At 37.0% G+C, this 15,434-nt stretch overlaps 1 protein-coding gene across 1 annotated transcript in view; it reads right to left on the reverse strand.

Annotated features, from left to right (window-relative positions):
- Nucleotides 1-529: 529 nt before the first annotated feature.
- The window catches only part of CA10 (carbonic anhydrase X), a 209,638-nt gene continuing 194,733 nt past the window's right edge, over nt 530-15,434 (reverse strand). The window contains exons 6-10 of the mRNA XM_009879798.1: nt 14,118-14,213; nt 11,759-11,831; nt 4,227-4,381; nt 1,709-1,883; nt 530-820 (exon numbers count right to left, since the gene is read on the reverse strand). Of these exons, the coding sequence (XP_009878100.1) occupies nt 798-820; nt 1,709-1,883; nt 4,227-4,381; nt 11,759-11,831; nt 14,118-14,213 (522 nt within the window). The 3' untranslated portion in view covers nt 530-797. The remainder of the gene's footprint in view (nt 821-1,708; nt 1,884-4,226; nt 4,382-11,758; nt 11,832-14,117; nt 14,214-15,434) is intronic.

Below are 15,434 nucleotides of genomic sequence, written 5' to 3' on the forward strand. Positions count from 1 at the left end.
AGCCAGAAGTAGTAGAGGCTTATTATTTCAGAAAGGAAAAAATAAATCAAAGCAAGTTTGCTAAATTAATTTGTTAAACACATTTATTGAGTTGTTAATAGTAACCAACACAACGTATGACCTGTTGTAAAACAAGAAACAGAAAATGGATCAATTCTGATTTTGGCAAGTCCTACTACAGATATGTGACAAAGAGGGAAATATTTCAATTTCCTTTATATTCTGCAGTGATATATTTACAATACTTATCTCTCGAAGTCTGTCCCTTTTTTAATTAAATGAACAGAAATATCATAACCTAGAAATAAGTTTCCTCTATGGTCTTCTTGTTCTGTCTTGTCAGTATCCATTAATGATAGTGAAATAATGAGAGCTTTCCAAGGATTACTTGGCACACAGAACACAACTCCACTTTGATGCTGTACCGAGCCACCTTTTTTCTTTCTTTTTTTTATTTTTTTTTTTAAATTTGAGGGAGTGGGGAAAAGAGGAAGAATTTCATATGTACAAAGGCTGAAAAGTCTTTCTCTGTGAAGCTAAATTAGTTCAGGAAAACTGTATCAAAATTGTAATCACATTTACTGTAATACTGTCTTTTTACTTTTTTTTTTTTGATTACCACCGATCACGTGAATGAATTTTTAGTTGAGTTTCCAACATGGCAGCTCTTTTCCTACAGCATGTTTGCACATGCTGCCGCGAACCCAAAGAGAGTGAGGTTGGGTGCATTCTAGATTATGTCAATTCCCAGTAGTAGCATTCCACTGAGGTTATGGGTTCTGCCTGCTCTGTCTTACTTACTTGAGGAGCCATTCATTTACTGAAAGGAAAGAGAAACAAAACAAAAACAATTATGCTTTAATAAACTCCAAATATGAAACTGGATGGATTTAACATTGCATTAGGCACTTAAAATGTCCTGAAAAAGCCAGGAAGCTCAGTTTCCTCCTCTTTCTGGAAAAGAATTAAATCTGAATGACTGTTTCTTTGAAGTACTGTAACTCAGTCATCAGCCTTGTTGCTGAAAATGTGCTTTCTTTTCCACCCTTCAGTAGTACTCCTTCGTTACCATAATACTGTTGGTAAGCAGGCACTTTACGCCATTATCGCAGGTAATATAACTCTGTGTGCATACGCTGAAAGATGCTTAAGACACATTACAGGTCAGTTGTAAGCCTTCAGCTTTAGCAGTGTAAGACTCTACCAGCAGGAGACTGGGTTGTTTCGTTTGTTTAATATCCATTGCATGATGCAAAACTTTCCAATTTGGATATTTGTTATGGTGGTGCACCTCCAAAGTGAAATTTATTGTTTTGTTCGAGATCAGCTGTCATCAAGACTAGCTCATCCCCCTCTTTCTTTCCAAGGTGTGGGTAAAAAAGAGCAAAATGCACTTTGTAGGGTGAGAAGACTTTAAAATGAGGCTAGAAAACTGAAGGCCTGTCCTATCTACTTTTAAAAAAAAATATTAGAAGAATTTTTTGGGGTTGTTTTGGTTTTTTTTTGTTTTTTTGTCATGCTTTTCCTGCATGTTTCTGGGCAAGTTTCCTCATCCATTTCAAATATGTAATGTTTGACTCATACCACTAGTCCCACAGATCTGGAGTTTCATCTGTTTTTATTTGTACATTTTGCTATGCACTTGGGTTTCTCAAAGAAAAGAGCTCGGTGTAAGCATAGAAAGGATTATTTTGGAGGTAGAACGTACCTCTATACTGTAGTTTCTGTGCTCTATTGTTTGGACAATCTTTTCCCTGTAAACTAAAGTTGATATTAGTTCGGATACATCGATTGTTGAGAGGCTGGACTGGTCTGAAATTGTCGCTCATGCTCAGAAATATCTGTGATGGCTGATTCTGGCTTAGCAGTCGTAAAGAATGCATCTATACAAAATACAAAACAAGGATTTTTAGTACTGGTCTTTCCTGTAAGTAAACAACATACAACGCTATTCAATAAACTACTTAATAAATGAAAGTTAAACAGAATTTCAGTGATTTGTAGTTAGGTGTGGGTTGAAAGTGTTAACTCGAGGTAAAACCGTTCCTTCTGTGGTCCTCTGTTTCTGAGCCCCATTTTAAACGAAAGTAACCTGTTTTGTGTGGAATAAATGAAAATGGTGTGAGGTGTCCTTGGCTGCTCAGGAAAAAAAATGGAATCCAGAGTACTGGATGGCAGCAGCTGGTGCAGAGAAAATGAACTTGATGCATGACAAGAGCCTATTTCCTAAGTTTTGTAGCTATTAGTGTAGCTTCCAGTTGAGAAGACACAGTTTTGGATGATGATACTTAAGAACCAGATATGGCCAGTCAGGATGGAAAGGATAACTGACAGTCGTGCTGCTGAAGTCATGAAATTAATGATGTTAAAAGTGAAATCTCTCCATTGTCAGGTCTGTCTTGATACTGTCTGTGCTGTGTCTGAAGTGTTCTTGTGGTAGACTCTTGCCTTCTTTTGAGATGTTTTTACAGATCAGCAGAGAGGGAATTACTGAATCATCCAGGATTTTCAGTGCTCCCTGTAGTGGCTGGATGCAAACTACAAGCAGAGAGCAATGGTTCTTGTAATGACTATGAAACTGTGCTAAAAGCATGTTAATAGGTTCAAGCCAACCAAAACCTTTCAAACTTTGTATAGGAACCTGGCCAAGAAAAAAAAAAGCTGCAATTTGTAAATCAGAAACTTAAAAAATTTTGGTTTAAAATTGTAAAAAAAAGGTTTTCCATGTCAGAGTACAATTTAAGAGGTTTGGCTGTGGCATTTAATGCTTAAATGGGGAAACTCAGTAGCTGAGTTTTACACACTAAAAATCTTTAATGGCTTTCAGGGAAAACTTGAGCTGTGCGTTACTTTATCAGTCTGAGAACACAATGTAATTAGTGATATTCCATGAAATCAATTTGCAGCACTAATAATGGAGGATGTAACTAACGAGTAAAGCATGACAAGGAGTAAATATCATGGGATTGTAACCCATAGGTACTAGCATAGGCTCTAGAAATTTTCTAATCTTTGTTTTGTACGTTAATGTTGTAACTAAAAATGTTGCTTGTAGGAAAATGTTCAGGTCCCCTGCTTGGGAAGTTCAGAATGTACAGCATGTTTGCCTGTGCTCAGCTGTGTCATTCTCCCAAATCACACATTTAGAAAAGAAACAAAGTGCTTTGTCTGCATCTAGACAAAATTGGACAGAAGGAATATCACAAAGATAAAACATCTCTCAGGCTTTTTAAAGTCATCTTATTTACAATGTTAATATGATTTTAAATCCCAAAGTAATATTTAGGATTGTTTTATCATTCCTCGTTTCATTTCTCACGCCAGATTGCTTCTGCTGTATGCTTGGGACGGGCAGATGGTGGTTCAAGTATTCCTTTGGGATTCTAGTACACAAGAGAATAGGTTTTAGTTCAGTTCACAGCTCCGTAGGCAACTCACTGATGGAAGCTCTGGAGAAGACTGCAATTGGTGTTAAATTTCTTGTTTTCTGATGTTAGGGCTTGGATTGTAAGCGGGTCATACAGAAATGTATTCTTTGTGGCTTCTACACTGGTGTGTTTCCTCAACAGCATAATTTTGACTGAAATTAATTGTGTTTTCTTTTGCATAATTTATCCTGCTTCTTTCTAATAGGGGCTTCAATTTGTCAATCTGATATTTCTGAAGATATTTGCAATGTCTATCCTGTCAACTTATTCTATACCAGAAAGTACTAGCTGATCTTTTTTCAAGAAGGCCCCGTATATTGGATCTGTGTCACACTAATGTGCGATTAACATGTATTTACATGGCCACAAGTGTTGCTCACAATTTGTTTCTTTCTGACCTAAGAATGGCCTATGTTATACTCAATAATCTTGGTTGTTTTTGTACAACACTGCTATACTTGTTTTAGAATCCCCATATATCATACAATCACAGAATCATAGAATAATTTAGTTTGGAGGACACCGCTGGAAACCATTTGGTTCAAACCCTCACTGAAAGTAGGGCCCACCTTAAAGTGTGTGTGTGTGTGTGTCGATAATTAGGGGGATCTAAATAGTTAATATTTTTATTTTGGCAAAACACTCTTAAATGCTCTTGCAAATGGAATAAATTGCAGGCAGAGATCCCTACAGCAAAAGGTTGAATCTAATTTTGTATGTAAAGCTACACACATATGTGTTTAAAATATTCTTTTGTACCTATACTAGATCGAGTAGCTTTTTTTGATTCATTTTTACCTGCATCCTTGTTATGTAGACAGGCTTGTTCATTATTATCCAGCTTGCTGTTTCATAGCAGGGTGGAATTGTCATTGACCCATCATATGTAATGAAACTAGATGTCTCTGGATAAAGTTCCTCAATATTAAGCCCCTGTAGTAAGTATGCATCATCTAGAGAATAAAGAAGGAAAACAATTGAGATAAAACAATAGCTTCTCAAAATCCCACAAAAAATCCCACCCTTCTTATGTACAATCCTCATTCCAGAACATCATCATCAGTTTGAAATATGAAGTGTAATGAACGTACATTTCTGAATGCTCCGGCAGTTCGGACACAAACAAGTAACATGAATTCACTAAGCCTTCTTGGGTTGAGTTCTACTCTTAGATGCCCATGCACACCTTCTGTGAGTTTAGCACAAGCATTCACAGTGAGACTCTGAATCACATCTAAGAACTGGAGTAAAAAGCTTCTTGAAGTTGCAGTTACTGATTTAGATGCAGCAGTCTTTGGAGAATGTCCACTTACCATATTTTGGAGTGATTAAGAATTTTTGTTCAACAAAGCCTTGGGAAGGCCAAGAGTGTTAAAACTTAATTGCCCTTCTTCCACAGGAGGAAGTTAAGGTTAATGCATGATAATAAAGCTGTTCAATGAAGCCTGCTGGCCTTTCATGTGCACGGTGGGGGTGGATGCAGTGCAAGCTCACTCAGAATGCTAAAATCGGAGTGGAAAAGTATGTTGGAAAGTAGCTTACTAGGGTCCCTGCTTTTATCGTAAGTCTCCCTGGGAATTAATGAGGGATCCCTCTGCAACAGAATTCAGTCTCTGGATATGTACCAAAATATAATGAGATATGGTTATATCTTTCAAAATTCATCAAAATTCCTCAGCCTTTTCTATACTATGTGCACTGTTTCCCTTGTGTAATGCTGACCGTACAATATTTTTGGCAGTGCTGTCAAAACTGGAGCTCAGATTTTCCTGCCAAATCTTAGGCTGTAGGAGTTCCTTAATAGGAAATACTCGGGGATATACACACTTTACTTGTTATATGCTACTGCTATCGTGTATCTCGGAGAAAGCTGGGCTGGTTATGAGCCATAATGTTGTGAAATCTCTTTGCATGTTTTCCCTTGCATGTAGCGTGTTCAATATAGTTCATTTGCAGAGTGAATGCTAAAATGCAGGCACTGAAAGCTGCATATTTAGGCGTTTCCCCTTTCAATATGCAAGGTGAACCGGTGTTGATTTTAATGGAAGGCAAGGAAGATAGTACAAATAAAATAGAAGATACTGCTCGGACAAAAGAAAAATGTTGAAAGTGTATCTTTTAAGTTAATGTCAATAATTTAGGTATTTCTGTTACATTCTCTGATGTTTTTCAGGTGCCATTCACTGTGAGTTTAAACAGGTTTTTTGTGTTTGTAGTGGGTTTTTTTTGGTTTGGTGGTTTTTTTTGTTTGTTTTTTTTTCCCTTGTTTATAAAAACTGATAAACAGTTCCTTGGCCATCGTGAAAAGATTATGAACGGAACCAACGAAAGAAATATGAATGATCAAGGAAGCATATAAGAACTAAAAAAGAAAAGAGTAATTTAACTTGAATTTAACATATTATAGCTGAAGGACAAAACTTTGATGAGCAAAATGCTTGTCTCATGCTATCTAATGGAAAAAACAAGGACTGCAACAGAAAATCAAAGAACACAGGCAAAGCAAATGTGACTTTTTATTATTTTGGCATAGTGCAGCCAACATGCTACCGATTTCTGGGGTAGCAATATTAGTGGCTACAGCATCAGTTAAAGTGTCAAGGTGAAAGTGTAACATCTATGCCACATAGACCGGTGCCTTACAGTTATTTCATATTTTAAATGTTTGCTATTTTACGAAATGTAATCCTGGCACGCCCTTTCACGTTTGTCAGAAATACAGCCTTCTGCCATGTTCTTGCACTTCAAGCCAGGGTAACTGCCATGCCATATAGCTGGATCCTCACGTAGAGGGGAAAGTACTAGTTAGTGTCTTGTAGGTGGCTGACTGTCACCTTTTTTAATATGCTCAGCCTTCACTGGCCCATGGCCTGGGATACAGAGTCTTTCTAACCCAAAAATTTTCAGACAAAAGTGTGAAATCATTGCTATAGTATTAGAGTCAAAATGCTGTTAAATTTTAACAGCTAGAGATGACTGAATACACCTGTGTCCTATTCATTAAAAACATTATTTGCAGTGCAGCAGTAATTTTCCTAGAATTACATGAGAAGGGGATGAACGCATCTTTTCAAGCCAGTGCCTGTTTTCAATGAGTCATCACACATTTTTCCCTTTCTCGCATGAACATCCTGTTCATTATTTATGAACCATGGAGAGCGATGTGTTAGCTCCAAATGGTGCAGAGTCCGTCAGAATAGATAGTTTCAAATTCTAAGGACCAAATCTGCTTTGTCACACGCATATTGACTTCAGTTGGGCTAAAATGATTTAAACGAGGTAGAATTGGCTCTGAAATGTTTGCTAGGAGAAGGAAAGCTAACTAAAGGTTAATACAGATGAGGGATATTGATGATATATATGTATTTTGTGTGCCCCATTCCAGTTGACTAATTTGTATTCAGAACAGTGCACAGATTATTAGCAATAGGACTACTTATCAAATGGAAGATACAGAAACAGATTTACTGCTGCCATTAGTTCAGGTAATCATGGGGGTTTTGGAGTTGTCTCACATTGCTTTAATAGAGAATGTAATTCATTGTTTTGATATGGACTTTTACCTTCTGTCTATGGATTTACAGTGTTCAGTTAGTCATTCTCAGAACATAATAATGCTCCAGGGGTGGAATGTGGCATGTAACAGTGTGGGAGCAGTGTGGGGCATGGCCCTCTTACTCATTCAGGTAAGCCTGACATACGCCGTACTCTCAAGATCAGGAGAGATGCCCTCCTTAGCCTTATTGAGCTTCGGACCAACTGCTTAGGTTACCTTGTTTGCATACTGAGGACCTACAAAACATGTGGCCATTCCCCTCACCAGTGCCCAGCAGTGAAGTGGCTCCAAACCTGGTTCATTGCCTCTGTCTTCACTTGGAATATATTTAAGGAGAGATAGCAAGTTATGCTAAGTGTCAAAATCCATCAGTTGTGATTAATGGGAAACTGGAGGCAAATATCACTTGAGGAAAAGGGCAAGATAGGGGTGAAAGAAATAATGAAATAAAAGAGTTTGGCCAAGTAAAAGCAGTATTTATTCATGCCTATATATGGGTTATATTCCCGTGGGATGTCATATGACTCCATGAGAATGGCCTAAGAAAAGACTACAGAATAAACATTTGGTCATCAACATTTTTCCCACGAACAGCTCTGCTGTTTCCCTTTCCCCACATTGTGATACAGGTTTCCCATTCTGGAACTGAAACAGAACTGGTGGGTTTGCACTAATACTAGACTGTAACACTTTAATGTCTTGTCTTATATTTATTGCAAGTATGTAGTTCAAAAGGGTCAAAAATCACCATGTGTGATCTCTTGTCAGTAATAAACTTCCTTTAATAAACCCATTCAGCCTTTACTAGATTCTCAGCATCATTCCTATCTACAGCACACGTTCTGTTTATCTTGATCTGCTTGTGCCTTAGGGCAGTTTCTGAACTTATGAACTTTTCTCTATACAAATTAGATTCCATATTCATTTACATAAAGGCCTCGACTCTGACAATTTTTGTAGCAAATGATGGAAATCCTCTTTTATCCCTAGATTTGTAATCAGCATGTGGGGTCTGCTTTCACAGTAAAGTCTACGTATGTTCTCTTTAAAACAATAGTATTTATAGGGAATATATTATTTACTGAATTAAGGAAGGTTCATTTGATGTTGAAGTTTATATCATGATAATCTAAAAAGTGAAAGTATAGCTCTAACTAGGTTAGATTTACAGAGTAAGGAATGTAGAGATCCTCAGCTTTTTAATCGAGCTGAGTTTCTCCATTTCCCAGCCTTCGCAAGTCGCTTAGACCCAGGCTGGCAGACACTCATTCTGAATCCTGAGGTCAGTCCCTCGGGGTCTGGACAGGAGCTGCAAGAGCTCAGTCCTTCAGAACACACTGAAACGTGGACCTTGAGAAATTAATAGTCTCTCATTGCCAGAAATCTTTAAGATTAAGCTTTTTCAGTATGATCTCTTAAAATTGGAATACTCCATTCACTTTTATCTATAAAATAGTTAAAGATTGAATCTGAGGAAATTTAGAATTTTATGGCTCTTCTGCCTAGCTGAAAATGCAGCCATACCTTGGTGAGGAATGACAAGCCCAAATTTTCATATGGAATTTTTGGAATTTAAAATGTCTGTTCTTTCCAATGTTAAGCAAACACTGGGTAAAAGCTAATGTAGCATAACTGTTCTGAAAGAAAGCTAACTTTTCCCCTCAAACGTCATACTTAAAGAGGAATGTTAAAGCAGTTTTACTTTAGAGATACTCACATAGCTTCTGACTAAAGCCTGTTTGAAAGAACATTTGTTTCAACTAGTTCACAATAGATTCTTTGGGCTGTGATAAGAGAATAAAATAAGCATTTAAAATCTGCGTAAAAATTCCTTGGGGTCCACTTTACTTCACGGTAGCCATTAATATCTAAGAGTAGAAGTTCCTGTTTTTAATGCATTTTGCCCATGGAAATTTCATGCAGCAGCATAGATAGCTCTTAATTTTGTTGCTGTTCTTTAAAAAAAAAAAAAAAAAAAAAAGTACTTTAGTTATGTTACTAACTGTCCTGACTCTGAACCTATGCTCCACTTGTCATTCGCTCCACACTCCTGTTGAGCACTGGGACTGGTCGTTTTGTCAGCAGCCTGCTGAGTATTGACTTCAGCAGTAGACCCCTAAAGCATAAGCTAAAAAACTCCAGCTGCTAAAGGCAGAATAGAAATCCTTGCAATGTAAGAGGTAAAATTAGTTTTCAGCAATGATGCTATAATCCATCACGTAAGACAACTGCAAAATTACTTTCAATAACACTTTCACATTCCCAATTTACACTAAAAAATTCCCAGTCGATACTTGTTACTACAGTAAGTAACCCAATGCCCTGCAGAGTATTATGTGCGTTGTATCCACCATGGATTTCATTTTAACAGGTAAACTTGTTAGTGATAACAGTGGTTAAAAATTAAAACAGTTCTGTTAATCATTGATTTTGCAACCTATGTTATGTGTTCATCTTCAAGCAAAATTTCATTTAGTAAACCCAAACTCGGTGTGATTGGAATAGCATTTTCCTTGTAAAGAGGCAAAACAAGGAATGAAAGGTTGTAGGGTGCTGCTAACTCCAGACAGGAGGAGTGCCCACTTACAAGTGCAGTGCACAAACGAAGTAATTTGTATTGGGCAAGTATGCTTGCCTGCTGGTGTGGGTGATGGTTGCATGCTTACTCATGCAAGAAGGGAAAGATGCTGCTGGTGCCTTCCTGCCCTGTGGAGCTGTATATGCTTAATCGTGGCCTCTCCTCTGCTCTGAGCTAACACAAGTTGTCCAATCTTTGCTCTGTTGGCCAGCCACGGTAGCATCTGGGGCCAAGGAGCACAAAAAAAAGACTGTGATGCTCATGTAAATGCATGAGATACAGCTGCTGTGATGGGAAAAATGAGGCAGGAGTCTTCTCTTATTCAGTGTCCAAGACCTGACAGGTCCATGTGTGTGTACGTGGGGAAAAGCAGCTTCCTCAGTGGTACAATCAGAGATCTTCTGGCTGGTCCCTAGACGGAAGCCAGGAATATGTAATTTGGGAGTGAAAGAGCCTGAAAAAGCACATACAGCCTTAATGATAATTTCCCATCTCCAGGGTGCACTGGTAGGCAGGAATCTCTTACAGAACAGTATTGCTGTGTTTTTGCAAGGAATCAAGACAGGCAGCTTAAAAACTGGGCTAATCTCTTGCTTCTTCCATGAAGAGAAGGAGGCACGTCCTAGAACAATCTGGAAAAAATATTCTGAGGGATACTCTCCGTTGCCTTCCTTTCTATAGGTATCACAGAGAATAAAGCTTTATCGTAATAGAGACCTCTTATTTGGACTGAAGGTGTCACAAGATTTTTTAACTTTAAGGTAGAATTAGAGAAACATCAGCAGGGAAAAAAGGTGTGTGTTATAGGAGAGGAGAAGGAACTACCTACTTCAGAATGGGGTTGGATTGGCTCCATTGTTCAAATTCTGTATTGTACGGCAAGACTTGAAATCTTTCTAGTGGTCTCTTGTTCAGGAATAAGTGGGTAAAATTCTGTGCTTTCACTTTACGTTGTTCTCAAATCTACACTTTTTCATTTTACAATCCTGGCTTTGCAGGGAGGGGGAGAAGATGGAGTCCATGGAAAGAAATCAGACTGCGTACTCTAGGGACGTGTAGAGAAATCTCTCCAAACCTTTCCATTGTAAACCTGAAGTTCAGTGACTTTTGTTGAAGTGAAATGGACGTTTGAGATCTCTGGAGTTTCAGATGGAAAGTTTTCCAAGTAACGCTATGTTGTTATAGAGTGTATAATACAATATATTTAATTTACAGAAAGGTAAACTGTGGCAAATGCTAGTACAATTGTGAACCAAATCCTGGAGTCCTGAAAAACAGTCTCATTCCAGTTATCATGAACAACTCTCTCCAGCTTTCATAAACAAAAGCAAAATTAATGAAGTTTATGAAAAAATGTTAAATTATTGTTTGCAGAATAACAAATGAAGGCTGAGTTTTACAATACTTTTCTTATTTTTTTTCAGTTTGCTGTGTGCTTTCTGGAAGTTAAATTGTGGTACTGTTTAATTTGCTTTATTAACTTAGTGGCTGCTTGGAATTCAAGTGAATATTTGACAAAAGGAGTAAGGTTTTCAGGAGAAGAGGTTTAATTTGTTCCACTAAGATATATGTATTTTTCATAATTTTCTCTAAACTAGTCTAATTTTCACTGACATTTGAGCTCCAGTTTTCCACAAGTTCAATAGGCTAACATGGAATTATTGAGCATTATCAGTTAAAGGCTTTCCAAATGTGAGTACAACAAGTACACATGCTATGTTCATGACCTCTTTATATATCCATTAAATGCAGCAATAGTTGAATAGAAATGTCATAGCTTTTCTGTACAAAAAGAAAGCGTTAATGAACACTAAATCCACAGTTAATGATGCAGCATCTTGACATAACTTGATCTGATATAATCCAGGCTGCACCGCATGTTACTTTTATTGCTAACAGTAGGCAGTTTCTCAGAAGTATTCTGTGTGAATACAGCATAGGTATTTAAGTATAATTTCATTAATTTATTGCTTGTTCAAACATAAAATAGACTTTGAAGTTCAAAATTCATTTGGTGAACTGATGACCTTACTAGATTTCTTAGGTTCCCAAGTTTATTGCGCAGAGTTGCGGGCAATGCAAACTTTGTAATTTTTGCCCATAATGAAGTGCCTGTTTTTTCAGTGGATTGCTAAATATGTGATTTGATACTAAAAGCATACAGCTGTAAGCCATAGTAAATGAAAAGAAACTTACTTTTATACGTTATTCTCGTTATAGTGTCTCTGTTAAGCATACGATTTAGAAATGGATTTGATGATTCAGATACCTACAGAAGAGAAAATGTACAATGTCAAAATCTTCTCACAAATGGTTCCTTTCTGGAAACGTACACACACACTCTCTCTCCCTCTCTCTCCTCTGCCACTCCTCCAAATTGTTTCTGCCTTTTTTTTTCATTGTTGTGGGAAGAGGAATTAATTACTTCCATATTTTTCTAACAGAACTTGTTGGAAAGTTGGTATCTAAAAAGAAATCCAAAAAACCAGGGATGGGAGAACAGGATGAATAGAAATTAATGCCTGAATACAAGCGTGTGTACAGGTTTCTTCTCCAACAGCTTTGATGGGATTCACAGGTGGCTAATATAATTAGGCAGGATTTTCATATAGTATTCTATAATTTTTCTGTTTACTGAGAAGTATACTTTCCTTCCAGCAGACTATTTAGATTGCAAATAAAATCTGTCTTCCCTTTGTTTTACATACAGGTATGAAATGCCTAAATTTCACCCATATGTGCTGACAAATATGTATATGTACACAGAAAATGTTCAGTTTGCATTAACATAAGCATACTTAAAGAGTATTTAGAGGAAAAATGATAGAGGACATAGAGGCATTGTTGTTGTGTTGTGGTTTTTCTTTGTGGGGTGTGTGTATGTACTTATCAACAATATCATTGTTGATTATCAATGATAATTTAATAAGGGATTTTTATTTCACTGTAAATGCCAAAATTATTATTGGTTAGCGACAAAATCAGTGTCACATTTTTAAATGGAGACATTTCAATAACTCTGTAGCCAGCTTTCTAACATCCTACTTATCTTTCAATTATTCTGCGATGTGTTGTTTTTTTATTTATTTTTTATTTATTTCTTTTAATGGATGCTGCTGTTATACCTCTAGCATTTATCCAGAATAAAATCCATTTATTTTGAAAATGGGAAACTTCACAAAAAGTTTAATTAAGATTTAGGAAAATAAATGTTCTATTGGACAATCTGTAATCCAGCCCTCTTTGACAGGTAGCCTTCAGGAAAATTCAGTTCAGGTTCTATTTTGTGGAAATTCAGATGGCTACTTCTCTACTTAAAAGTTTTTCTAACTACTTTGGACATTTAAAATAGAACACATCTTTTCGTGCCAATAAGGGGGGCCTAGAGAAAAATGTGGTGAGGCAGATACTAAATTTTGCTGCTCGTTACAAGAGGTGTGCAACTCAGCAAGTACGAGCGATGCATTACTTAAACGTAATTGGTATGCTGGGCATTTTGAAGGCTTGCTTCAATTTTATCCTTTTGCGTGAATTCATCAGGTCGTAATACAATACACATTTTGGATGAGAAAAGGTAACCTAAATGTCTTAATTATTAGACCTGTATAAAAGGGCAATTTCCATATCTAATTATTCAATATGCTCTGTGAAATGCATATTTTAATTCTGAGGTTAATGCTTTGTCAGGAACTTTACCTTATGAAATGGGATTAGAGAGTACTAAAGGGAATTAATAGATATCCAATACATAAGGTCTGATGATGAAAGCTATTTATTTTAGCATGAAGCACTTACTCACAAATATATGCTTTTTTAAACTGACAAAACAGAGATACGTAGTGGCAGAATACGAACAACGTTTTGGGGGGAAATGCATTCTTCATATAAAATGAGAGAAAAGGTTTCTCCAATGTAATTGGGGAGGTTTGAGTAAATTACTAAGTCTTGAGTCCAATGCTAGATCACTGTAATTTATAGACCTAACTATGCATCTTGAATGCAAGAGGAGGGAGACGGAAATAGGACAAAATATTTATGTCTTTCTAGCTCTGTGAAATGGAAGATATTAAGAGTTATACTTCTAATGTTTTTTCACTTTTGATAGTTTAAGACATTTTAAATAACATTGTGAGAAAAACATATTTTGCTGACTTTGAAACATCCACATGTGTCCAAAGAGCAAACATGCCCTCCTTCCCAGGGCCTCAACCTACTAGGAGATATTTGCTTTTAACTGAATGAATAACATTTCATGAAGAAATACCAAATCTTCTAAATTAGTAACTTTTGTCATAGCCATTTAAGTTTATGACTGATGTTTATGATAGAAGGATTCCCCCCCCCACCCCCCATTCCTTGTCATTTGCCTTACATTACATTGTAAATGCTTTGGAGCAGAGACTCTGTGTTCAGTTCCTAGGATGACGCTGTCTCTGGATTCCAGACCAGAGCCTCTAGGCTTTGCTCTGCTATAATGAGGAGTCTGCTTCCTCCATTTATAGCTCATGGGAAAAGAAGTCCTATATATTAGGTATTGATAATACTGAATACTTACTTTCATGAATATGGAAACTACCACCAACCCATTGGGACTCTTTGCAGCTTCTGTGACATTTGTGTACAGCTCATGGTTATAGTGGATTAGTTGAACCTAGAAAACAGGGAAGGGAAAGATTGTAATTAACCAGTAGTAAATCGTACCATACACTGTTTGTAAATACTCTCTATGCACCAATTGGTTTGTATTGGGATCCCATCTACACTTAGCATATTTTATAACAGTGCAATTTTTCAGAGGTTCGCAGCACACACGATTTTAATAATTTCAGTCACCATCTGGCTCCAACTGGCACAGCACCAGCATGTTTTCCTCTAAATTGCCAGTAAGTGAATTTACCCACATCAAGTTATGAATTGCACTGCAGGGGTTGACATCACTTCGCTGTTGAAACAGGACTTGCCATGGGCATCAAGCAATCTGTACTTTTCAGCCTCCAGCCAAACACAGAGGAGTCAGGGGTTGAAATATTCGAAGAAACATATGGAATATGGGTTTGGAACTGTTTAAACCAGCACTCACAGAATTCAAAATACTAATATTCATTGGCCCCAGATTTTACAAACTCGGTTACAAAAGCTCCTACAGTTAGGCACTTACTGTATTATTGTTAACCAGGTTCTCCTTAGCTCCTACAGCTTTCTTTCTGCTTTTTAGTTTTATGATTTGCTGAAACTTTTAAATTATGAAGGCACAGTTCATCTCTCTCCCTGCATATGTAAAGGTCTGACCCAGAACAATGGTATTTGATTTGTCTGGGATCACTGGATGCTGTTAGCATTTATATTGCAATTTTTAGCCTCTCTTTTTTTAAAAGATTAACAACTTCAATGAACTTGTGAGGCAGTTAATTACTTCTAAGAATTTAAAAGGCTAGTTAACTTTAGTTAGCCTAAAGATATCTGTCTTAATTTTCAGATGTCAATTAGAAAAGTAAGGTCATTGTTCTGGCAGTTACAAAGACAAAGCCTTGCTTTGCTGTCTAGATGTGTCTGTCCACTGTCATGGGTACGAGTAGTGATGTGAATTATAACAACATCCCAATTTATGTGTAACCTATACCATTATTATCTCAGCCTATGATAAGTTGAGAAATGATGAGTCCCAACTCTGAGAAGATTCAGACAGATGTGTTTCCTATGCTCTGCCCTGACTGCACAAATGTGTTCTTATAAGTAAATTACTCAGAATCGGATCTTACAAGCTTTCCTAATATAAAAATCCGCCAAGCATCGTCCTCCCACCAGCCCCCAAATCCCTTAGCAATGCTGTTTTAGCCCTCAGTCATTGATGTAAAAAGGGGTAGTGGAAATT

Source organism: Charadrius vociferus, unplaced genomic scaffold, assembly GCF_000708025.1.
Source record: "Charadrius vociferus isolate BGI_N301 unplaced genomic scaffold, ASM70802v2 scaffold260, whole genome shotgun sequence".
NCBI lineage: Eukaryota > Metazoa > Chordata > Aves > Charadriiformes > Charadriidae > Charadrius > Charadrius vociferus.